At 36.8% G+C, this 22,840-nt stretch overlaps 5 protein-coding genes across 11 annotated transcripts; 3 read left to right on the top strand and 2 right to left on the bottom strand.

Moving 5' to 3' along the window:
- Positions 1 to 153: 153 nt before the first annotated feature.
- Positions 154 to 4,893, bottom strand: LOC133850625 (RNA-binding protein 39). 2 transcript variants are annotated; one of them, XM_062286753.1, is made up of 6 exons: positions 4,751 to 4,893; positions 4,594 to 4,686; positions 2,369 to 2,517; positions 1,912 to 2,301; positions 1,257 to 1,842; positions 154 to 1,195 (listed from the first exon to the last, which is right to left on the bottom strand). In XM_062286753.1, exons 2-6 carry the CDS (start codon positions 4,645 to 4,647, stop codon positions 557 to 559), a joined length of 1,818 nt encoding a protein of 605 aa, XP_062142737.1. In that variant the 5' UTR covers positions 4,648 to 4,686; positions 4,751 to 4,893; the 3' UTR covers positions 154 to 556. The 2 variants fall into 2 exon arrangements, with proteins under 2 accessions (XP_062142737.1, XP_062142735.1); XM_062286751.1 differs by having other exon boundaries at positions 4,594 to 4,704; positions 4,751 to 4,879.
- Positions 4,894 to 4,986: 93 nt separating this feature from the next.
- On the top strand, positions 4,987 to 6,808 carry LOC133850628 (ras-related protein Rab-30). 2 transcript variants are annotated; one of them, XR_009895673.1, is made up of 3 exons: positions 4,987 to 5,453; positions 5,644 to 6,626; positions 6,711 to 6,808. XR_009895673.1 is itself a non-coding variant. In XM_062286759.1 (2 exons), the coding sequence occupies exon 2, from the start codon at positions 5,692 to 5,694 to the stop codon at positions 6,385 to 6,387; it is 696 nt and encodes a 231-aa protein (XP_062142743.1). In that variant the 5' UTR covers positions 4,988 to 5,453; positions 5,644 to 5,691; the 3' UTR covers positions 6,388 to 6,808. The 2 variants fall into 2 exon arrangements, 1 of the variants encoding a protein (XP_062142743.1); XM_062286759.1 differs by having other exon boundaries at positions 4,988 to 5,453; positions 5,644 to 6,808.
- A 709-nt stretch (positions 6,809 to 7,517) lies between these two features.
- On the bottom strand, positions 7,518 to 10,884 carry LOC133850626 (guanine nucleotide-binding protein subunit alpha homolog). Of its 3 annotated transcripts, none has more exons than XM_062286754.1 (6): positions 9,826 to 10,863; positions 9,138 to 9,276; positions 8,850 to 9,058; positions 8,418 to 8,549; positions 8,203 to 8,342; positions 7,518 to 8,134 (listed from the first exon to the last, which is right to left on the bottom strand). In XM_062286754.1, the coding sequence occupies exons 1-6, from the start codon at positions 10,213 to 10,215 to the stop codon at positions 7,774 to 7,776; spliced, it is 1,371 nt and encodes a 456-aa protein (XP_062142738.1). In that variant the 5' UTR covers positions 10,216 to 10,863; the 3' UTR covers positions 7,518 to 7,773. The 3 variants fall into 3 exon arrangements, with proteins under 3 accessions (XP_062142738.1, XP_062142739.1, XP_062142740.1); XM_062286755.1 differs by having other exon boundaries at positions 8,850 to 9,055; positions 9,826 to 10,796; XM_062286756.1 differs by having other exon boundaries at positions 7,934 to 8,154; positions 9,826 to 10,884.
- Positions 10,885 to 11,119: 235 nt separating this feature from the next.
- Positions 11,120 to 12,874, top strand: LOC133850627 (uncharacterized). Of its 2 annotated transcripts, XM_062286757.1 has the most exons (4): positions 11,120 to 11,279; positions 11,578 to 12,072; positions 12,176 to 12,416; positions 12,518 to 12,874. In XM_062286757.1, the coding sequence occupies exons 1-4, from the start codon at positions 11,198 to 11,200 to the stop codon at positions 12,720 to 12,722; spliced, it is 1,023 nt and encodes a 340-aa protein (XP_062142741.1). In that variant the 5' UTR covers positions 11,120 to 11,197; the 3' UTR covers positions 12,723 to 12,874. The 2 variants fall into 2 exon arrangements, with proteins under 2 accessions (XP_062142741.1, XP_062142742.1); XM_062286758.1 differs by lacking the exon at positions 12,176 to 12,416 and having other exon boundaries at positions 12,518 to 12,656.
- Positions 12,875 to 13,708: 834 nt separating this feature from the next.
- On the top strand, positions 13,709 to 22,623 carry LOC133850624 (nipped-B protein). Of its 2 annotated transcripts, XM_062286750.1 has the most exons (24): positions 13,709 to 13,852; positions 14,319 to 14,455; positions 14,515 to 14,686; positions 14,745 to 14,863; positions 14,927 to 15,110; positions 15,296 to 15,884; positions 15,957 to 16,215; positions 16,300 to 16,464; positions 16,525 to 16,703; positions 16,767 to 17,207; positions 17,278 to 17,964; positions 18,027 to 18,255; positions 18,348 to 18,672; positions 18,766 to 18,994; positions 19,060 to 19,254; positions 19,322 to 19,414; positions 19,487 to 19,980; positions 20,048 to 20,196; positions 20,264 to 20,551; positions 20,611 to 20,846; positions 20,912 to 21,069; positions 21,123 to 21,786; positions 21,854 to 22,069; positions 22,127 to 22,623. In XM_062286750.1, exons 2-24 carry the CDS (start codon positions 14,389 to 14,391, stop codon positions 22,292 to 22,294), a joined length of 6,306 nt encoding a protein of 2,101 aa, XP_062142734.1. In that variant the 5' UTR covers positions 13,709 to 13,852; positions 14,319 to 14,388; the 3' UTR covers positions 22,295 to 22,623. The 2 variants fall into 2 exon arrangements, with proteins under 2 accessions (XP_062142734.1, XP_062142733.1); XM_062286749.1 differs by having other exon boundaries at positions 15,296 to 16,215.
- The last annotated feature ends 217 nt before the right edge of the window (positions 22,624 to 22,840 follow it).

The raw sequence follows: 22,840 nt of genomic DNA, 5'->3' as shown, positions 1-22,840 counted from the left end.
TTCGCTGTATAGGTTAAAATATTGCCATTTTATAGCGGGAAACCGTTGATTAAACATATAATCGTTTATCGATAAGCACATTTGTTTATGGCAAACGAATTCATGCTTCCAAGATCTGAGAATTTTTATTTTTTGAAAGGAAACACCATTTTTTATATTTTTACTCTTGTATTTTTTGCTGACTACAAAATGTTTGTTTTTCGTATCTTTACATTATACACTTGTACATATGTAGCGCTAAATTATGCTTTGAAAAATTAAAAATTTAAATTGAAAAGATTATTATTTCTAGACATGAGGAGGTCTGAATGAAAATCCAAATTGAATTTTTGGCGTGTTAGGAATGCCTAATTATATGCTGCGTATTGGTAACATAATTATATTCGTATTATAGCTTTGCGAATCAATATACAAATTGATAAGTCTTCTTAAAAAATTTAAAAATGACAAAATGTGTTTAACGAATAAAAACAATGTATTGTATTGTAGCTGGCTGGATGGTTGTTGACGCTTCTGCTCATCTTCAATTTAATTCCGTCTGTCCCTTGCTGTATTATTAATCGTCAGCATTTTTGCGCGTTGATGCAATCAAATCGACAGCGCTGATTGCATCCGGAAACATTGAGTGATAATTGATTAAGGGCACATATGCCGCCGTAATTACGCGTCCGGCAAACCAGCGTCCATGAAGCGAATTCACTGCCAACACAGCTGTTGTTGTGCTTGGACATTTAACATATACAGTGCCTGTAGGTGAAACAGCATCTACATGAATGTGAAGAACACCTCCGTGTTTGGCGCATTCATCTAGGACATCGTCACGTACTTCCGTATCCCACGTAGGATTTGTTTCGGTACGCGGATCAAACATATTGGACAGTATAAAGCATTGAGTTGCAATAGACGGGGCCTGCTGCTGTTGTTGCACTGGCGCTGGCTGTGGAGCAGTCGCTAGCAAGGCATTAGCTGCTGCCTGTGGCACAGCCAAACCAGCACCCTCAGCCAACTTAAACATAAGCTGTAGTCTTCCCGTTGCTCCAAGATCTATGCCACTACGGTCCATCTCATCGGTGTCCAATGAGCTGGTATTCATGTCCAAGCGCTCTGTTACATTGCCCACCTTCATTGGGCGGCCGGCCAGTTCAAAACCATTTAGCTGCTCCAAAGCCTTCTTAGCATCGTCTGCATTATGATACTTAAAGGGCAAATAGGACTTGCTAATAATGATAATAAAAATTATTAAAAAGGTATATTACCGTTATGAAGCCGTAACCCTTGGAACGACCTGTCTCAGTATCCATAATCAGTTGAATTACATCAATTTTGCCAAATGGCTCGAATATACCACGCAACATGTCCTCTGTGATGTTGAAGTGCAGCGAGCCAACGTATAGCCGCATGGGTCCGGTGTGAGCTTTTGGCTGAAATGGGGGCGGCGCACTCTGTAATCGATTCTTTTCCGCTTGTGTGTGCTGCACCATTATGGGCACACCAAGCAATCGTTGGCCGGACAAACCAAGAGCCAAAGCCACCGACTCTGGATCTTCGAACTCAATGTATGCAATCCCTTTGAAGCGCTTGGTTTTGTTGCATGTTATCAGGCGAACATCGCGCACTTTGCCAACGCTAGAAAAGAATTCCTCCAGATCTCGGGCGCGCACACGTTGCGATAGCTGTATGCAGAACACGGTGCGTGCATCGCGCTCCTCAGGGCTCAGCTCAGTGGGTGGTGTGCGATCCCCAACACCATTCGGTGGGGATCTGCCTCCGACACCACCGCTTCCTGCTCCACGACCACGTCCACCGTATGGGCGAGGTGAGTAGCTGGTTCGGCGGCGACTGCTACATGGAGAAAAAAAATAATAATAATAATTATTATCAACACTGATAAACTATTCCAGTAATACTTACTTTCTATCTCTGGACCTTGAATGGCTTCGCCGACGTTCGCGAATCGGACTCATTCGTTTACGCTGCTGCTCGCGAGATCGGCTACGACGACGTCTATCGCGAGAGCGACTGCGCTTGCGTTCGTTATCGCGTTGTATTGTTTTACTGCTACCTCGACGATCACGAGAGCGACGCTCATTGCGACCACTGCCGCCAACACGTCTCTCATCATTAGAACGTTCTTCACGTGATCGGCTGCTTCTTTTGCCATCGCGATAGCGATTATCACGTTGATCACGATCACGATCTCTATCTTTTTCGCGATAACTGCTACGATCACTAGCGCGATCTTTTTCACGCTCCCGATCCTTAGAGCGTCTGTGTCTGGCACCACGTGATCCACTGCGACTGCTGCAAAGAAAAAGATATGTTAATTAATTTAAAAGCCAATATCAGTTACAGCAGTCAGTATGCTTACCGTGAGCGGTGGCTACGCTTTTTATTGCCGTTCGAAGAACGTATTCCATTTTCAGTGTAACGCTCATCCTCATCAACGTCATCATGACCAACGCTCTCACTGTCACCGCTGCGCCTGCGTCCCCGTCCAGCGCTGCCCGCACTGACGTTCTATAGATAGGGTTTGTGGTATTTGGTTGATTGGGTAGACATGGGAGGTGTGGAAGTCGCAAGCAATAATGTACATACATAGAATTGGATATTTTCATTTCATGTTCATGTTTTTGAGGGACACAGACACACACACATAACGTTTGGTTCGTTGTTAATCCCACGTTACGTAGTTGTACAATTAACAATTTTTGAGGTATATTTTTTGTTTTTTTCGTTTTTTGAATAAGAGAAAGCAAATCAAAGTAAATTAGTTAAATTTTTTGGTATCTGCAAGTATATAAAATAGAAAGGCTTAAGTCAACAATGATCATCTTGCAGATCATTGCCAATTTACAGCAATATAACAGTAGTAATAATAGTGATACAATTTTATATTAAAAACAACAACAAAAAAGCAGCATCATTATTGGTGATGCCAACTTGAGCTTATTGCAGTAAATGTACATATATACATATATTTATATAAATTATATATATATATAGCACTATACCGCGTATACTGATACTGATATGGTAGATTGTAACACACACATAAGTAGATCACGGCGAAATTTCTCCACATATATTCAAATTCGATTCGATTGGGTATCAGAGCTGGCTAATGGTTGGGTGGTAGGTTGGCTGCTCTGGTTGATTTGGATGCTCATATTTGACTAAAGAGACACTGGCCAACACACACATCGCAGGCGCTCTTTCGTCTATATATTGGACACGTATATATATATAGATATAAGTTAAGATATGTGTATTGAAATAATTTAAGTTTGCTTATTACGTTTTAGGTTTGGCTTTGAATTGTGATTGATATCTTTTTGGATTGATTCAATATTTTGTAAATTTATATTTTTTTTGGGTATTTTAGACTCGACTCCTGAAAGAGCAGTGAAGTAGTGGGCTTGTGAGACTTTCTTTCTTTCATTCTTGTCTTTCTGTCTGTGAGTGAGAGTAGTAGTAGTGCTGCCTGCTGCCCCAGACAATAGGTAGAGTTTATCTGAAATTTAGTGCACGTTCAGTTTTCATTGATTTTTTGTTGGTAACAATTAAAAACAAAATTGATAGAAAAAACAGAAACAAATCATACAGAAAACAAACGCCTAGATATGTTTTGGTTTTATTTTCTTTTTCGCAGTTTCTGGCACATTCAAAACTTACCAAATGGTTTCCAGCTTAGTTTTGTGTTTAGAATGACCAAAACAATCACTAGCAACAATATTGAGCTTAAACGATTTCTGCAAAGACATTTCACCCTTAAGAATTATTCTTGCTTTTTTGTTTTCATTTTGCATTTTTTTGGTAGTGTGGTGTTTTTTTTTAATAGCAAATTGCTTTTATTTTTTAATTAATGTTTGTTTTTTAAGAGAGACAGATGACAGAAAAGAGAGCAACCAATTCAGGTTGTTTGGTAATTTTAAATCTAATGTTTGCTAAAAACCCATTATCTCAAAATAATCAGCACACTTGAGGATCACTCGAATAAAAAACACAACAAGAATCGTAGAATAAATCGAACTAAAAGTTATCTAGGAACTAAACCGTATTTTAAAGTAATTTTTGACATATTTTTACCATCTGTATAAAGATAAAATAAACTAATAAACAAAATCCAGCTTAAATGAACTTTGGGAAATTTAATGCAACAACCATTTATTGCTATAGTTATAACGCAAACCACCACCTTGCGGCGATTATTACCGGCCGTCGATTTTCGATTGCATTCCGGGAGTTGAAGTTAAAAATCGATTTAAGGCTGTCGCCGTTCTGCTTGCTGTATGCAATGGCCATAGGTCAAACACTCGACACACACAATGTGCTGAACACACGTGTGCATGTATGTGTGTCACTCGACTTTCAAAATATGTATGTATGCATATGTGTACATACATAAAACATCCATACACACATACATAGAAATATACGTATGTATATTTTATACAGAACGTTTGGAGGTGTCTATATTTTGTTATAGTACATAAAGTTTAATATTTGCCTTCGCCATAATAACACATTTTTTGTACAAACCATAGCTTAATTTATTCGCTATTTTTAGAATTTGCTAGTTGTTAATCCACTTACATTTTTTTGGTACGGTGCCTCCAGCATTGCTTCCACATCAAAGTCCTCGGCCATGTTGAATTATTTGATGGGGAAAACGCCCTTTATCGGTATCTATGACGTTTGAAAAAACTAAAATTGTGGTTGGTATGCTGGTGCAAGTTAAACAATCACTTACGAAACTGTTTTTCAATTGATTTGTAAGTTAAATGCAACTTTTTTCAATTTATAATTTTTTTCACAGCGTGGCCGACTATGTTGTGTTGATGAAGCGATGATAATAAGTAATAATCGATTATGCCATTAAATCGATATATCTCGAATGGTGGGCAGAGCTGTATTGGTTCACAAATCGACAGCAGCTGGTCTGTCAAGCGAAAAAATATGTATTAATAGTTCTCAGTAATATCTGAATTAGAATAATGTTGCCAGAATAAAAATTAAAAAAGAATATATATTTTTGTTACTAGAAAAATAAATAATATCGAAAATTTACTAAATTGTCCAGTCAAATGGCGTTGCCAGACCGTTTTGCCATTAATCGATTTGTTTATATTTACATATGCGCATCCAAGCTTTATCCAGGCGTTTTTAATGTCGTGTTGCATTGAATACAGCGCCTTAATACTTGATGTAATAAGAAATATGAAACCCGTTTTAACCTGGCGGCAATTTAATTGAATGTCTCTTCATCGCACAAAAAAGGAATACAAACATATACATACGTTGCTGGCAGCTTTAGTTGTTGAGTCATCATCATCGTCAAATAAAAAAAAAACAAACAGAAGAGTTACAGCACCTCTGGAAGTTGCGACGAAGATAGCTAGACCGCAGACATATTTTGCGTGAGTCTACTGCCACTTCATCAGCTAAAGCTACAGGTGAGTTTTAACTACTAAAAGAAGCGTTAGGCTGCGTCTAAGAGCGAAACGCAAAAAGCCAACTCTAACAAATAGATAAACCACCATCTCCCCTTAATGAAATAGTTACCTATTGTCACACACCAGCGTTACGCGTCGTTAACTAAGGTGTGTCTAAATGGCCTAACTTTTATAAATGTTATACTTACAGGTAAACGGTTTTCCTGTGGCTGTGTAACTAGTTGTCGAGTGACTTCAAATGGAAGAATACAAATTCCTATTTAAAATTGTACTCGTGGGCAACGCGGGCGTTGGCAAGACATGCCTGGTTCGACGCTTCACGCAGGGCCTTTTTCCACCTGGACAAGGCGCCACTATTGGCGTGGACTTTATGATCAAAACCGTGGAAGTGGAGGGCGAAAAAATTAAGCTGCAAATCTGGGATACAGCCGGGCAAGAACGCTTTCGCTCCATCACACAAAGTTACTACAGATCAGCGCACGCGCTTATACTGGTCTATGATATTAGCTGTCAGCCCACCTTCGACTGTTTACCGGACTGGCTGCGCGAGATTCAGGAGTATGCCAACTCAAAAGTGCTAAAGATTCTAGTGGGCAACAAGACAGATCGCGACGATCGAGAGATACCCACTCAGATAGGCGAGGAGTTTGCAAAGCAACATGATATGTACTTTCTTGAAACGTCTGCGAAAGAGGCGGAGAACGTTGAGCGTCTCTTCTATGAGATTGCCGCTGAACTAATTGGACAAGCGCGGAGCAAGAATGGCAGTAGTGCCGCAGCAGCAGCTGCTGCCCATCGTCAATCGGATGGCAACAGTTCCATTGGCCTGGGCAGCTTCAGTGTCAAAGCAGCACAAAGCAACTGCTGCGGGGGCTCAAATAGCTCATCAAATAACAGCAGCTGTGGCGATAACAACACTAGTCAAGCCGGCTGAAACGAAAACGCAGTTTCTGTTTCAGCACTCATACGAAACTGGTAGCTTCAAATGAGATACTTCATGACTCTGGATGCTAAATATTTGTGTTAAAAACTCCTTTGGATGTAGTAGTCTTAGTATGCCCATGATTTTCTTAGTTTGGTAAAACAGACAGATCTGCATTGTGAACATCACAATTTATGCTTTAGTTTTAAACGTATTAAAACCAGACTGCACATTTTGTATATTACTTTAAGGTATTACTATTGTATATTGTATACACTTTGTTCACTTTTTTATTTTTAATTACAAATATGTATTTATTATTTTAATATCTCCAGAAAAAATTGATTATTGTATGTTTTGACTTGGCGTACTAGTTAATAAAACTGATGGCGATTTTATGACATTCCAAAAATTACATTTAGTTCAATATGTGCAGCAAATAAAATTAATAATAATATTAACGGCTCTTTGTAATTAAATAGACCCAAATAAACCTATGAAACCGAGTGTAAAAAAGGAATGAAAATGAAGAATCGAATGGAGGAATCACTCTATTTTTGATAAATTGAGGGGAGAAAGGCAAAAAATGGTTAAGGGACCCAAATATTGTAGCATTGCAATTGAAACTCGTTTTAGATTAGGTAATTTTTGTGAGTTATATTTATTATTGTTGGTGTTTTCAGTAATTTCTTTTTTGTAAATTGGTACATTTGTTTGCAGACTTTTCTCTATGAGAAAATCTCGTGCTTAGCAATAAACTCTCTCATTTTATATAAACTACAGTATATATGTGTAAATATTCGACTTTTCTGTTGACAATACATATGCCAAGTATTTATATATATTTATATAAATAATATGTATATAACATATCCTTGTATAACGTCATAGTAGCAAAAGGCATAAATATACTGAGTTATTAATAAAAAAAAATAATTATTATTTATACATGCGTGTGTTTAGACTTCTAATAATATAAATATTTTGTAGCTGCAATGTTCGAATTATTTTGTTTTTTTTTTCTTTTTTTGGGTATAAATAAAGTCTGTTAGCAGCAAGCCACATGTGGAACACATACACAATGAATTATATACATTTATGCATAAATAGAATACATATTTTAAAAGTGAATGCTATAAAAATAATATAATAATTTCATTTAATACAAGATTTATGAATAATTAAACCATTTTAAAAAGTTAACAACAAATTGGGTCGGCCCTTTACAAATTTGAATTTTTCCTGACAGCCTGGCACTTTCGTTTTGCATGTATATATATATATGTTTATGGTATATGTATCTGTATAGTAGAGAATTTTACCAGAGCTGGCGCGAGATTCGTGAATAACTATGATGATGATCACGACCATGACGATGGCCCTTTATGTATGTAATTACTACTGCAGCATTAGGGCATTAAGATTGCGCTGTAGAATCGTATCCTTCACCGAATTGAACACCACATTGATGTTGCGCGTGTCTATGGCAGTGGTAAAGTGATGATAGATCCGGCTGGTGCTAGTGCTGCGACGCACGCTCATAAACATTTGCAGCATAAAGTTCTGTACGTCTAAGAGTGAATGCGGATTACCATTGAACTGTGGATAGTACCAGCGTATATCAGTCTCTGGATTGCGCACTTTCTGTTCGAGCAAATCGGTTTTATTCAAAAACAATATTATTGAAATGCCTTTGAATGTGTTATTATTCACAATGGTATCGAAAATATTTTTAGACTCCTCCAGACGATTGGTTTTTCTTTAAAAAACAAAAATAGTCTTAGATAATTGTGATTATCGGGGCATATTCTGTTATAAAATGCTTACCTATCTTCTGCCAGTACTTGATCAAATTCTGAGCTGGAAACTAAGAATATAATCGACGTAACTGAGGTATCAAAGCATCGAGTCCACTTTTGGCGCTGTGTACGCTGTCCGCCCACATCGACAAATACAAATGGAATGTTCTGCAAATAGAAAATAAGAGAATACATACTACGATATGAGCACATGACTATGTATTTAGAATTGCAGACACATACTTGAACTTTGACACAAAACTCGTAGACACCTTTAGTGGCTTTGCGGCAGTGCAGAATATCTTTGTGAGTGGGTACATAATCGGGTTTTGCCAGACGCTCGATTTCGTCTAAAAAGTAACTGACCGAATCGCTCTGCAATTTATGAAAATTTCAACGTAGTATATATTAATGTTATACTTATACTTATACTATACTTATAACTTTTAACTAAAAAAAAGTAAAATATTTTACCGTGGGATGGTAAAAGCTATCTGCTCTCTAACCCTAATAGAAAATTAAATAGATATAAAAACAAATTGACTAAAAAATATATAGTGAATGGAAGCGATATCAACGCGTTTCATGTGCCAAACCTTTGTTCACAATTCGGGCTTAAATGCGGCCCCAAGCGACAATTTTAATCATTTACATTTGTAATAATCAATTGCTTACAATTTGAAATTCTCGTCGTCGCTCGTAGGCTCGTCGAATGCCACGATCCTGCCAAAGTCGCTTGATAAGCGGCGCATATTCAACAAATCGATCTGCCTCTATTGCATTGCACTCCATTAATTTGGCGTCATTAGCGTCCTGCTCACGTCCATTGCTGCCCCAAGAGATGTCCAACTTTTCGCGTGCATCGAGGAGGACCTGCATACCTGCTAACAAAACCACAAATATTGATTTTGCGTCGTTAGCGTCTCCATTTTATAGATTTTTATATTGATTTAGTGCACTTGCCTCTTACAACATTTTGGTATATCACATGTTGGTATTCGCGCAGTAGCTCCGGCTCAAAATTGACACCATGTATGATGCGCATCTGCTTGAGGAAGGTTGATTTGCCAGACTCGCCAGCGCCCAGGAGCAACAATTTAACCTAAAAGCAAAATACAAGTCGAGACCAAGTTGTGATAAAAAGCATCTTGCTTTATGAGACTCCGATTGAGATACTAAAAACAGTATCATCTAATTTCAAGTACGTGCGAAATTGAAACCTTGACCGATAAAAGCACGCAACGCAAAACAACTACGGCAGCACGAAAACGTTGTTAATTGAATGCCTCTAGTGTGAATAAGACTTTTTTGTTGTAATGATTGACTAAATGATGCAACAATAAAACCCAAAGTCAGAGCCAAGCCCAGCGAACTACGAGCAACAACAACAACATTAACATCAAAAAGTGAAAATTTGTCTGACGTTTTATTTGTTTGCCTGGGAGGCCCATGCGGGCCACACAGTCAACCGGATGAATGCGATGTGTGTGCGAGTGTCTATGTATTTGTATTTGCATTTCAGTCAGTGCTTGCATATGTATGTGCGTGAGTGTGTGCTGCTCCAAACAAATTAATACTAATTTTTTAATTAAACGGGGAATGTTTACAGCGATATGCTTTGAGTTCAATTGGTTTTGACTGAATGACTTACCTGCCGTCGAAACGTATGCTTCTCCTTTTCTAAAAACCGATCGATTTCTTTGGATTTGTAGCGTTGTTCCAGTTCTTCAGGTGTGCTGCGCAATCGAACCAAATAGGTGAGAAAGTTACCGCAGCATCGCATGCAGGCGAATCGCGACGTTTGCAGTCGACTCCCCTGTCGCCGTAGTCTATCTGCTCCATCTGACAGCAAGCCACCAGCAACAGGACTATCGGACGATCCTCTGCCGGACATTCCAGCTCTCGTCCCCGTCTGCTGCTGATGCTCTTCCATTAGATGCGTCAGCGTCCCAGAGCGTGTGTCGTTATTGCCGTTGTTGTTGCTACTACTACTGCTTAAGCCTCCACTGTGTGATAACGTGGTCAATGTAATTCTGGACATGGTTGTGATTGATACAGCTCGACTGCGACGGCAACCGCGACGAAGAAGGCGACAACAGCCAACGCCTGACGTCCGCACTTTCTACACACACAAACACACACACACGTTCACTTAGAGTTAAACACAGACACGCATACAGACGCGCGCGCTCTGTACGCTTAGTTGTTGATGTTGTTGGCTTTGCTGTTGTTATTGTTGATTGGCTGCCCGCTTGTGTGATCTTATTGTTCTTGTCTCACTCGCTAAAATTAGCCTGGTCGCGGGGTTTATTGTTTTGGTCGTTGTTTGAATGTTGAATCTGTAGCCAAATCACATCTTGACCACATAAACAGGGCCGCGCTCTCCCTTACAATCTTTTTCTCCGCGCACATTGCACAATCACACAAGTCACACAAATTCCTTTCATCTGCAGTACGGCATTCAGGAGTGCAGATTCCAAATGGTGATAAAATTATAAACGCATTTATTACACACAGCCTTATTTTTCACGAATTGGCAATTTTGTAAATAAATTCGCATTTCACTCCCAAAGGCAGGGTTGAAATCAGCGTGACCACATCTTTAATTATAAAATATACCGTTTCATGTGCAAAAATATACCAAAATCAGATTTTCATAAGCGACAGCTTGGTAACACTTTTCCTCGATATTGAATAACTTTCAAAATTTGTGGCTATTTAGTTAATTGTTGACATTTACAAAATTATTTGACCGTATTTGTGTTATTTTAGCATAATATTCGGAATTTCAAAAGTTATTTTTAACAATTAATACTGAATGTTTGAAGAATATCGATATTTGTTGTTTTATGCCAGGAGTAGTTAGCAACCCTATCGATTAATCTCAGCTGTTTTTACCCACCAAACCGTATACACCAACCAACACACGGACACAACAGGTAGTGCAGTTGATAATTTTGCTTCGTCGTCGTGAATGGTCATTGTTTGACAACTAATAGAAGCCGCCGAAAATTAATATAGAAATGATTATTAATACAAGTAAAGTGGGTTTGCTGCGTGCCACTCGTCTACCTTGGAACATGCAGTACATTAAAAAGTACACAGGTATAGTTAAAGTCCATAGTAAAGTTTTAATCTTAGAGGTCATAGAGTTGATATCAATTGTGAAGGTTTATTTGATGTGGAAACAACTTTGTAGTGATTGGCCAGCAGATAATAGAGCGAGTACCCCCGACGTAAATTAAATTCAATTTAGTCGCTTCTGTTCATTCTGAAGTATTATTTACATACATACATATGTATGTGTAGGTGTGGTCATAGTATATAGTCAATATTTTCCAAACTGCGCAATATATTTCCATTAAGCATATACATGTATGTATGTATTTCAATTCTTTTTCAGCTATTCAACCATTTCACACAAGCATCAATGTGCTTAACTACGCAGTGACTGCCCCCGCTCCCGCACTTCCTTTACCAAATAATGTGGATGCTGCGGAAACGACACGCTTCTCCCCCCAGCGCTCAAGGGACATCTCGGACAATATCATGGTCATATCGCACTCGCCCATCTCAATGATTGACATCACTACAGATAACACAATGATGAATAGTACATGGCGCGACACTTCAACAGTGCAGGACTTGCATGTGCAATCGTATGATTGCTTTGGTGCTGTCAGCCTGAATGCGGTTATGCAAAGCAATGTGCCATCTCCCTTCGGTGGCATGCACAAGTTCTCGCATTTGAACATGCCGGGTGGCCAGTGGTCGCAGGAGTATAAGTTCACGTCGCAGAATATGCACAGCTCTCATTATCGATCATTGCGCGAAAGCACACGAGCTGATTGGGTGGCCTACGACCAGAATGCCACAGTCGGGATGAACGTCGGCCAAGGTGAGAAAAGGCAGCGCAACAGCTAGCTGATGTTGCAGATCAGTCTGCCACTAGTTGCATGTTCGACTAACACGCATCTTCTATGCATCCCATATATCATAAGCCTGCTCACATACTGCAGGTCGTTTCTACAGCACACAGGCAAGTAGTCCGCCACCAAAGGTTCCACCAACAACAGCGACATCAGCCATAGGAACACAGACACCTCAACAGCAGAGTGGCGAGGCATTAAGCAAAAAGGATCAATTGAAAAGAGCTTTTAAAGATTATGGTGCTACGATTGTGGCATTTCATGTAGGTATCTCGCTGATATCATTAGGTGGCTTCTACATGCTCATCTCCAGGTAGGACAATTAATAGATCATTCGATCATCTGCAAATCAAACTTAACCGATGCTAACCTTTGCATTTTGATTAAGTATTTTAATTGATTGCTTGTTTGCAGCGGAGTGAACATGATGCCCATGTTGGAATTCCTTGGCATTGAGTCCAGTGCAATAATAGAGAAAGTGGCTGTCGGCAGTACCTTTGTTACGGCCTATGCCATCCACAAAGTATTTGCTCCACTTCGCATAAGCATCACACTTGGCTCAACACCGTTCATTGTGCGCTTTTTGCGCGCCAGGGGATTTATGAAACCAAAAAAATAACAAATTTATTTAGAAATATCAATATGTATTTACAACAAAATATATTAATACCACGCCTAAGTGCAAAAATATAACGTTGCTATGATATTACCGTTATTTTTTTAGAATACGAACGAATAAATAACCATGCATTTTTGAAATGCGAATCAAACTGTAACCTCGCCTTCGTCTATAGTAAACGAAAATATATATGTACATATGTATGTAGACCATATTTTTGATTCGATTACTCAAAGAAATTGCGCACATGAAAATAGTGTATTTATGGCATTTTTATATATATTTTGAGCACAAATTATATACATTTATTTATTTCGATGAACATAAATTAATAAAAAATTATATTTCTACAAAAGAGAAAACCAGTTTTATCCATTGAGAATTTATCTGACAATAGTCTAGAGTTGCCACGATGCTTCCGCCACGCTAAATATAAATTTTGTAAAACAAATGTACATTTTTTAAAAATTATATGAACAAAAATTAATTCAAAAACAGTTTCGACCAATTAAGAAAAAAACAATTCCAAAATAGTTTGTATGGAAATCTGTCTTAAGCACTCGCCTAGAAAATTTTGCGAGCATGGGAAAATTTAGATGTTTAATGCTAAAATAGACTAGTATAGATACTGTATGAAAATTGTATTTATCTACATGTAAACACCGTTTATAAAATATACCTTGTAACACAAAAAATACCAAATTACAGAAATCGTGATAAATTTTAACCTAATTGCATTTTATGTCGGTATATTGTCACGTCTGTGCAACCAGATCGTTTCTTTTTTAAATATAGCACTGTTCTCTTTGTAATAAAATCAACGCTAACAAAAATTTAAGCATCAATGTACATTACCCTAAAAAATATAAATAAATGTAAAAGCTTTGAGAATTGTCAATTTACGACCGATTAATATCTTGACGCTATCTTGCAATTTTGAAATTATTGCTGATTGACACACAACCCTGGAAATGTATATCAATCAGCTTTTGTACGTAAGTGTCGGCCATGTTGGCTTAACACTCGCCATTTGCAGCAAATTAATAAATAAAGTAAAAATTCTTTAAGGATAGCCAGCAAACAATGCAAATAAAGATTGTGTGAAATATGGAATAACCCATCACATAAAGGTTACTACCACTTACAACTGCACGAAGAGCTACTTGCATTTATACATTTGCAATGCTGTAAATCCATACATTAAACCAATTTGCGGACGTTGCGCCATAAACATAAAATCTTTTTGGTATTGTCGAATTGCTTCGATGTGTTAAAGTTCATGACTGTGTGACTATAATAAATATTTAATCAAATATTGCGGAATAAAACTACACAAATAATGTATGCATGCATGCATATAAAAGTACTTTAAAAATGTTTGTGTGTGTGTGTGCGTGTACCTAAGAATCATGCCTATGATTCCCATACAGATACAAAAGAAAAACAAAGTTGTACAAACTCAAGTTGCAATATTTTCACCGTGTATTTGTATTGTCTATGACAATTGCAGAGATGGGGATGTACTTTATACTTGCCATTCAGGAAATTAGAATTTATATTTACTAACCTAAGATAAACTATTATTTTTGTCCATAGATTAAAAACATATTTGCAGTGGAATTCTACGATTACATGCATTGAAGCTGCATAATTATCTATCTTTATAATGGGGGACCGTGACATCCCTAGCGTACCAGTCACAACATTAGCTGGCCTAACCAGTACTTCAGATTGTAAGTGATTACGTCTTGTATTAATTGATATCAAATTGTCTAAATATTTATAATTTTAGTGCTCAGCGAATTACCAGTCTCAGATTCTCTTCAGAGCGCAGCATCATTTAATAAATCGTTGCTATTTCACTCACTGGTGGCTAATGAATCCAATAATTTATTGTCTGTTCGCGATGAGAACCTGGTGAGACAATTGGTGAATGCCATTGAGCAAACGAACTCTGATAATATGTAAGTGAAATACAAAATATATATAAATTTGTATAATATTTCTTACCTTCCCCTATAGAGAACTAAAACCGCAATACAGCATCCAACAACACGGCGCCAACATTAGTACATATCCTGAACTACTGCAGGGTATTTACAACTATCGCCCAACTGTATTTAACACACCGCGTAGAACTGGTAAATATTGATTGTGAAATACATTTGGGCTCATACAAATTTTAATATTATTTCGTATTGCAGTAATCAATGATAATACGTCACATCAACATCTGAATATTCATTCTGAACATTCACAAATTCAAGAGAGTACTTCACAAAGTCAGTCAACTGGACTTGTTAATGATATATGTCAGACAGCTTACAATTTAAATACTGATCGCATTCAGCACCAGGTGCTGAAGGATTATGCTGATCAATCAATCAGGTTGGTAATCAACGGTTTTATTTAGATGAGGTTAGAGTAACACCATATATTAAATGTTAAATACTTTGTAAAAGTTTAAAATAATTGTATGAAGATATACTAAGGCACGATACCGGGCCAAATTTTAGATATAGCTTATACCATATATATATTAATGTACGCAAATCTTAATTTTTTTCTTTTAGCAAAAATGTTCCGGGACGCGACTTGAGATTAAATAGGAATGTAAACGAATCCATTGAAAATCAAATGCAGGGGCATCCAGTACAGGGAATGAACGTCATCCAGCCAAGTTTAGTGGGACAGGAAGAACACCACTCAACGTCAGTGATTCAAGCCGTGAATCAACATGGACGCCAAGCCCAAGCATATTATCCGAATCCATTGAATGAGCAGGTTGCTCAGCAGCCAGACTTACAACCCCTGCAACAACAGCCGGCACAGCTTTTACAAATGAGAGATATAATGCAGCATGCCCCATTACAATCTCAAGCTCCAACAACAACTACGTCGACAATACAAGGCAATTTCCAAAATGTATTAAATTTACAAAGGCAACAGAATGCAGATTTAGCTACAATGCAGCATCAGGAGCTTGAAAAGCCAAATCAGCATTACGCTAAACCCCAATCTCCAGCTCCAATTCAATCCCTCTTCGTACCCACTTCTTCCCAGGGCAACAAAGTATTTGGGCACGAATTCAATCAATGTGTGCAACCAATATCGACAGCTACTTCGACGTCCACATCTTCAAGCGGCAAATCCCAGGTTCGGGTATGTATAAATCGTCTTAACGTTGAAGATGCACGTCTTATGCAACAGAGTATTAAAAAGTTTGTACAAAAGTCACCAGAATTGGCTAGAAATATGGGGTTGCTACAGGAAACAGCTAGCAAGCACAATGACAGGCAAAAGTTTTTGAATAATGAATTCAATACCGTTGGATTACCTGAGGTTGTTCCTACAACTGAAATAACCAACGTTGGCAGTGCACAATCTTCTGCATCAGTAGATATGTTTACTGTTATTAAAGCTGATGAGAAACGAAGTAGCACGAAACGGAAAGTGGCAATTTCGCTTGGCGACATTCCTCCGGAGCAAATATGTGAGTTTATATTTTATTTTGGTCTATGGTTGTGTGCTGTGTGCAAGCCATCAACTTAGTCTTATTATTAATTATACATTTTAGTTTCAAAGCCCAAACTACGTCGCGTGGAGCGTACAATGTCGTTAACAACACCAAAAGGTACAAAAGAAGAAGTAACGCGATCGCAAACATACCAACAGTTTATGCGAAACATGGAGCAAATCATTGAAATGCTTGATGATACCGAATCCCCAAATTTCGATTCAGGTAAAGAAACCGACCATATCAGCTCATCATTCGTCAAAAATAAAATTCTTGTATTTTCAGAGGACGTTGATGAAAATATTGAATGCATTTCACCAAAACTTCTTAATACAATGAGTGATGATGTTGCCAAGTTGAAAGCAAAACAAGCACTGGACTCAATTCCCAAAAATAAACTAACTTTGCTAATTAACTACGCCATGCGAAATGTTTATTTGGCCAGAAATTATTCTGCTGGGCCGGTATGAATAACTCACGTTAAAATTATATGAATTATTATTAATAACTAATTTCTGTTTTTATAGGAAGATGAAGATGAAATTGTTGATGATGAAATCATTGAAAAAATTTTAAACGCAATGGATGCTTGCTTACTTATATGCAACATTTACTCAACAGTTAGCGACCTAAAGTTTTTGCAGGAGGATAATATTTCACATATTATTAAATTTGCTCAATTTCAATTACGTGAAACAATATTTCCATTACATGATCCTGTATATACAGTAAAAAATGTGAAAAAAACGAGCCAACGCAAAAAGACAAAGTCCCATCAGAATCATCATCGCAGCCTGCAACTTTTTTACTCAAAAGTTGTTGAGCTGCTAAAAGTTTTTGTGGCGCTATTTGATAAGTGCATTTTTGTCGATACTATAGTATTACCCCTGTCAACACTCGCAATAGAGCCATTTTTTGTTGATAATATTGAAACTCTGCAATTTGTTTGCTTGGAACTAGTTACAACTGTAAGTAGAATATGTCAATATTTCTTTTTTATTGGGAAACAAATCTAAAACTCTGTTTTGATCACTCTAGATATTTCGAAAGGAAAAATATGATAAAATACGAAACAGTATTTTAGGTGATATATTGTCTTCGATTGATCGTTTGCCCTCATCGAAAAAGAATCTGCGACCATATAAACTTACAAATAACGGCGGTAATATACAAATGGTTACTGCACTTGTGCTGCAGTTAATTCAATGTGCTACAATTCTCACGGACTCGCTTGCTGATATTAGTCGCGGCAGTGTCAAAACGCAAACTCTTCAAGATTTTGATGACGATCTACCAAGTGGCGCTTCCCAAATAATAAAGCCAAATCAGGATATACTTGTGTTGAAAAAGTACGACGTTGCCGTCAGTATTGGTGGCAATTTTTTAACGACGTTTTTAAACAAATGCAAGTCCCGAAACAACGAAACAGACTTTCGTCCTCTATTTGAAAACTTTATTCATGACCTTTTGGCCACCGTAAATAAGCCTGAGTGGCCAGCCTCCGAATTGTTACTTTCATTGTTAGGTACCATGTTAGTTCGCTATGTATCGGATAAATCAATTGAACAAAGTATTCGGTTGGTCTCCTTGGATTACTTAGGAATTGTAGCTGCGCGCTTACGTAAAGACACAGTAGAGTCCCGATGTAAAGTAAATATTATTGATTCAATGATTAAATCAATAAAAGCAGAACAAGAAAAAGAGGGTGATTTAACCATAACTGATGTAAGTATTTATTAGAAAAAAAATTGTTTTCATTGTTAATAGAAATTAATTTTACGTATTAGTCAAAAATCGAGCTTCACCCTGAAGAACAGCGAACGGAATTTCTTCAAAAAATACTCCTTGATTTTCTCGCCGTAAATGCACAAGAGGAGAATTTGATTTGGGACTATGCTCGTCACTTTTATTTGGCGCAATGGTATCGGGATGTCATTTATCAACGTCGTCGAATAAAGGAGGGCGAAAAAGGGTTTGCTTCAAACAAACCCAAATCTCGGTCGAAACAAAGATCAGGTAAAGTTTTTCGATTTCAGTAAATTTTAATATATACATATATTTAATATGATTAAATCTTGTATTCCAATTTACCATTTTTATTATTAAAGGAGACTATTCTGGCTCTTCGGATTCGGGGTCCTGCGATGAAAATGACCCTGAAGACTCCAATAAAAATGGTAGTCGTTCTATCGATGCAGTTGATTATGAACTCAATTTAGAAATTTTTAACGTTTTGGAAGAACGAAAACAATACTTAATCAGCAAAATTAAACCATATTCGGTATCAGGCGAACATAACCATACATCACTTCAACATATAAAGACTTATATAGATTACAACAATGCACAATTAATAGCACAATATTTGGCTACCAAGCGGCCATTTAGCCAATCGTTTGATGGATGTCTTAAAAAAATTATTTTAGTCGTTAAGTAAGTAATTTTCAACTTCTATATTCATGCGTTTCCATATTTATTTTGGTACTATATATACTAATTACATTACGCATTATTGTTTGTTAACAGTGAACCATCAATTGCTGTGAGAACGCGGGCAATGAAATGTCTGGCAAATATAGTCGAGGTAGATCCGTTGGTTCTAAAAAGAAAAGACATGCAGATGGGTGTTAATCAAAAGTTTCTGGACACGGCTATTTCAGTACGGGAAGCTGCTGTTGATTTAGTTGGTAAATTTGTTCTTAGCAATCAAGAACTGATAGACCAATACTATGATATGCTATCGACTCGAATATTGGTAAGACCACTTTTGTATTATTTAAATGCTAACAAAAAAAATGTTAAATTTATCGGTTATCACAGGACACTGGTGTTTCAGTGCGCAAACGTGTCATCAAAATTTTGCGCGATATCTGTATTGAATATCCAGACTTCGAAAAAATCCCTGAAATCTGTGTGAAAATGATTCGCCGAGTGAATGATGAAGAGGGCATCCAAAAGCTCGTCACAGAAGTCTTTATGAAAATGTGGTTTACGCCTTGCATAAAAAATGACAAAGTATGGTAAAATTAATTTACTAAAGTGGACAACATTTGAATTGTTTTTTTTTATTTCATTTATTTAGCATGGCATACAGCGAAAAATAAATCAAATTATTGATGTTGTAAACACAGCTCACGATACGGGTACAACATGGTTGGAAGGTCTTTTGATGAGCGTAGGTTTAATAATATATTTTTGATTTCATATTTACGTGCTTGTTTTTAATTTGTTTCCAATTCATTTTTAGATTTTCAAACCAAAGGAAAATATGCTTAAGCTGGACGGAAGTGCTCAAGAGCCGGTGAAAAAGAATACAGAACCTCCAGCAGAAATTGTTTTAGCGTGTCAGCAATTAGCGGATGGACTTGTTGATCGTCTAATTGAATTGGAGGATACTGACAATGCACGTATGCTCGGCTGTATAACGACCCTTCACCTTCTGGCTAAAGTTCGACCTCAACTCTTAATTCGCCACGCTATGACTATCGAACCATATTTGAATATCAAATGTCATTCAGCGTCTGCTGCCAAATTTATTTGTGCAGTCGCCGATATTCTTGAAAAGGTTGTACCCCTTGTTAACAACGCAAGTGAATCGTTTTTGGCATCGCTAGAAGAACATTTGATGCTTTTGGTTGTTTCCCGTAATCAAGCTGAAGTGACAAGTTGTGTGTCCTGCTTGGGAGCACTTGTTAACAAGATAACAAAGAACTATAAACTAATTCGCGACTGTTTCCAGAAGTTCGTATTTATTAAGTGTACAATCTCCTGAAATCACATCTTATTTACCATTTTATTTTGGTTACAGATTCTATCGAGTTCTCGATCTTTCAAGAAATCAAGTGGTGCATAATGGTTCTAATATAGATCATATTTATACACCAAGTTTTCGGAGAAGCCTCTTTACGATTGGTATTCTGATGCGTTATTTTGATTTTAAATCTCCTAATACTTTAGGTAATATTATTTATTAAATGATATGTTGTACTTCAATAACTAAATTTGCATTATGTTTTTCTATTAGGTGAATCAAATTCAGGACTTCCTGCTTCTATATGCGACAACGTATTCGAGTGCTTAATGTTCTTTTGTGCATGTTCTAATCATGAAATTCGCAAACAGGCGCTGATATCCCTTGGTTCATTTTGTGTTATGAATGATGATTATCTGACACGATCGGAGCTTAAGCAATTTTACTGTGATTTACTAAGATCATCCTCAAATGATGGTGGCGTTAAAATTATATGTATGCGCAATATTTGGATTTATTTAACTGAATCTGAAATGTTCATGCATAATAAAGAAAAAGAGTGTAAGTATATATAATAAAGTAAAGTATATATAATATTAATATCCTATAAAATAATTTAGGGGAAAAGCAATCAAAACATGAAGACCTGAAGGAAATGAATGATGTTTCGTCCGGTATGGCTAGTCGCATTATTCAACTGTACTTGGAAGAAATTCTCGATTGTTTCCTTAATCGCGATGACACGGTTCGTCTGTGGGCCGTTAAAGTTGTACAAATTGTGCTGAGACAAGGCTTGGTTCATCCAGTCAGAATGGTACCTTATTTAATATGTTTAAGTACCGATTCTAAAGTTGAGGTACGTACAAAATTGTATAACCACTCAAATAGCATATAAAACTTTGTATCTCTATTTGTTTTTAGTCGGCCCATCGAGCTGATGCTTTGCTGAAAGATATTGACAAAACATATTCTGGCTTTGTAAATATGAAAGTTCAATTTGGACTACAACTTTGTTTCAAACTGCAAGAAATTTTGCAAGTGAATAACAAGGCCAAAAATGAAATAATTAGAGGTTATGCGTAAGTTATTCAATATCATTATCAATATTTTTAATTTAAATCTTAACTTTCAGCAAACGTGGACCAGACCAAGTAACAACAGCTTTAAACGATTTTTTATATACACTGCTGCGAACGACGAAGCCACAAAGGCGCGCTTTGGTTCAAACAGTAACCAAACAATTCGATGATCAAAAAACGTCTTTGCAACAAATGTTATATATTGCCGATAATCTCGCCTACTTTCCATATGCAGTGCAGGATGAACCTTTATATCTAATACACCAAATCGACTTGCTCATATCTATGGCTGGTACACATCTGTTAACCACTTTTAAAGAACATCTTAGGCCTAGTGATAATAGAGGCGATGTTCTTGAAGATGATGATGATGAAGAGGATCCACAGGTTCTTTATAATCGACTGCCTGAAGATATGACCGAAATAAAAAAATGCATAACGTCTGCTCAAGCGTGTATGCTACTTTTGGTTCTTAAGGAACATTTAAAAGAAATGTATGGATTGACTGATGGCAAAATATCGCGATATTCGCCGTCAGAACAAAAAATTTATGAAAAAGCAGTTACGCGTCGGAGCATTACAGATTTCGATCCAAGAACAACAATCGATGTGATTAAAAAGCAACAGTCTCAAAACTATACTAATAACGAATCTGAAAACTTTTCGAGACCACTTACCAATGATGAGAAATTAGATCTTGTTGTTAAATACTTGGACGTAAGTTCCCCCACATGTTATAAAATTTAATACTCATGCCGTTAACTCATATAAATTTCATTTATAGTTCAAACAGCTTATGCTTAAACTGGATCCAGAAGATGCAGATTCTGATGCAGATGAATCTCGCGACAAATCTAAATTGAATAATTCTGGACTTGTTGATGATACAATAGCTCAGAATAATAAGGCAGCTGGATACATTTTAAACGAAAAACCCAGCTCTCTTGGTACACTGAACGTTAACAATAGTAACATTCAATCAGCATCGGCGATATTGGTTGTGAGTTAATCGATATAATGAGTATTGCAAGAATTTGGTTGATATTTTTCTACATAGGAAACGCATGGTTCCGTCGCCCCCACACCGCCTCGATCAGTAAAGTCTACATTTTCTCCTGCAAAGTTAATTTCACGTAAGCAGAGTCAACAGCGAAGTAAAAAGAAACGGCGCAAAATTGTGTCATCTGATGAAGATGATGATTACAGTGGTGAAGACTATGCGTGAGAAAAGGTGTTTTAGTTTTATTGGTTCAACCATGAAGTAACGCAGAAAATATATTAAATATAATTAGATACCTAGGCTTAAATTGTAATAATCTAAAGTAGTGCTACATGTATGTATGTATTATTTATTTTCTAAAACATTAGTGTTAAATAGCAATAAACATTAACTTTTATCGTACATGTCTAAAATAAGCAAAACAGTTAATAATTTTTTGTAGCATATACATTCATCCTTAGTTGTTGTTTGAAGGAAACAATATAATAAAAAAAAACTTGTATATTTTTTATATCGTAATAGTTTATGTATTATTTAACAGTTATATATATATATACAGAGAAATGAAATGTAGCTAGATTGAGATAAGTCCATGCTAGAAGCGAGTACAATAATGTGGTACATTGAAATTAATATATGTACTTACTCGTGCAAAATAACCCGAAAAGTATCAACTTAGATCAAAATCAACTTTTATGTAAAAAATTGTAAGCTATCAAAGTCAATAAGGACTGCATTTGTTTATTTAACAATTAAAAATTTATTCACCGG

This window comes from Drosophila sulfurigaster, chromosome 2L, assembly GCF_023558435.1.
Source record: "Drosophila sulfurigaster albostrigata strain 15112-1811.04 chromosome 2L, ASM2355843v2, whole genome shotgun sequence".
In the NCBI taxonomy this organism is placed as follows: domain Eukaryota; kingdom Metazoa; phylum Arthropoda; class Insecta; order Diptera; family Drosophilidae; genus Drosophila; species Drosophila sulfurigaster.
This window is presented reverse-complemented; position numbering and strand designations above follow the sequence as displayed.

Excerpts from the sequence above, each read along its gene's own strand:
- LOC133850627 (XM_062286757.1), top strand. The coding sequence starts at position 11,198 with ATGATTATTAATACAAGTAAAGTGGGTTTGCTGCGTGCCACTCGTCTA. Across the intron at positions 11,280-11,577 it reads GTACATTAAAAAGTACACAG|CTATTCAACCATTTCACACA; the intron begins GTATAGTTAAAG and ends ATTCTTTTTCAG. Across the intron at positions 12,073-12,175 it reads CGGGATGAACGTCGGCCAAG|CCTGCTCACATACTGCAGGT; the intron begins GTGAGAAAAGGC and ends ATATATCATAAG.
- LOC133850628 (XM_062286759.1), top strand. The coding sequence starts at position 5,692 with ATGGAAGAATACAAATTCCTATTTAAAATTGTACTCGTGGGCAACGCG.
- LOC133850626 (XM_062286754.1), bottom strand. The coding sequence starts at position 10,215 with ATGTCCAGAATTACATTGACCACGTTATCACACAGTGGAGGCTTAAGC. Across the intron at positions 9,059-9,137 it reads ATACCAAAATGTTGTAAGAG|CAGGTATGCAGGTCCTCCTC; the intron begins GCAAGTGCACTA and ends TGGTTTTGTTAG. Across the intron at positions 8,550-8,849 it reads GACGACGAGAATTTCAAATT|AGCGATTCGGTCAGTTACTT; the intron begins GTAAGCAATTGA and ends CATAAATTGCAG.
- LOC133850624 (XM_062286749.1), top strand. The coding sequence starts at position 14,389 with ATGGGGGACCGTGACATCCCTAGCGTACCAGTCACAACATTAGCTGGC. Across the intron at positions 17,208-17,277 it reads GCTTGGAACTAGTTACAACT|ATATTTCGAAAGGAAAAATA; the intron begins GTAAGTAGAATA and ends TGATCACTCTAG. Across the intron at positions 19,255-19,321 it reads CTTGCATAAAAAATGACAAA|CATGGCATACAGCGAAAAAT; the intron begins GTATGGTAAAAT and ends TCATTTATTTAG.
- LOC133850625 (XM_062286753.1), bottom strand. The coding sequence starts at position 4,647 with ATGGCCGAGGACTTTGATGTGGAAGCAATGCTGGAGGCACCGTACCAA. Across the intron at positions 2,302-2,368 it reads AAGCGTAGCCACCGCTCACG|CAGTCGCAGTGGATCACGTG; the intron begins GTAAGCATACTG and ends TTTTCTTTGCAG. Across the intron at positions 1,196-1,256 it reads AGGGTTACGGCTTCATAACG|TATCATAATGCAGACGATGC; the intron begins GTAATATACCTT and ends TTGCCCTTTAAG.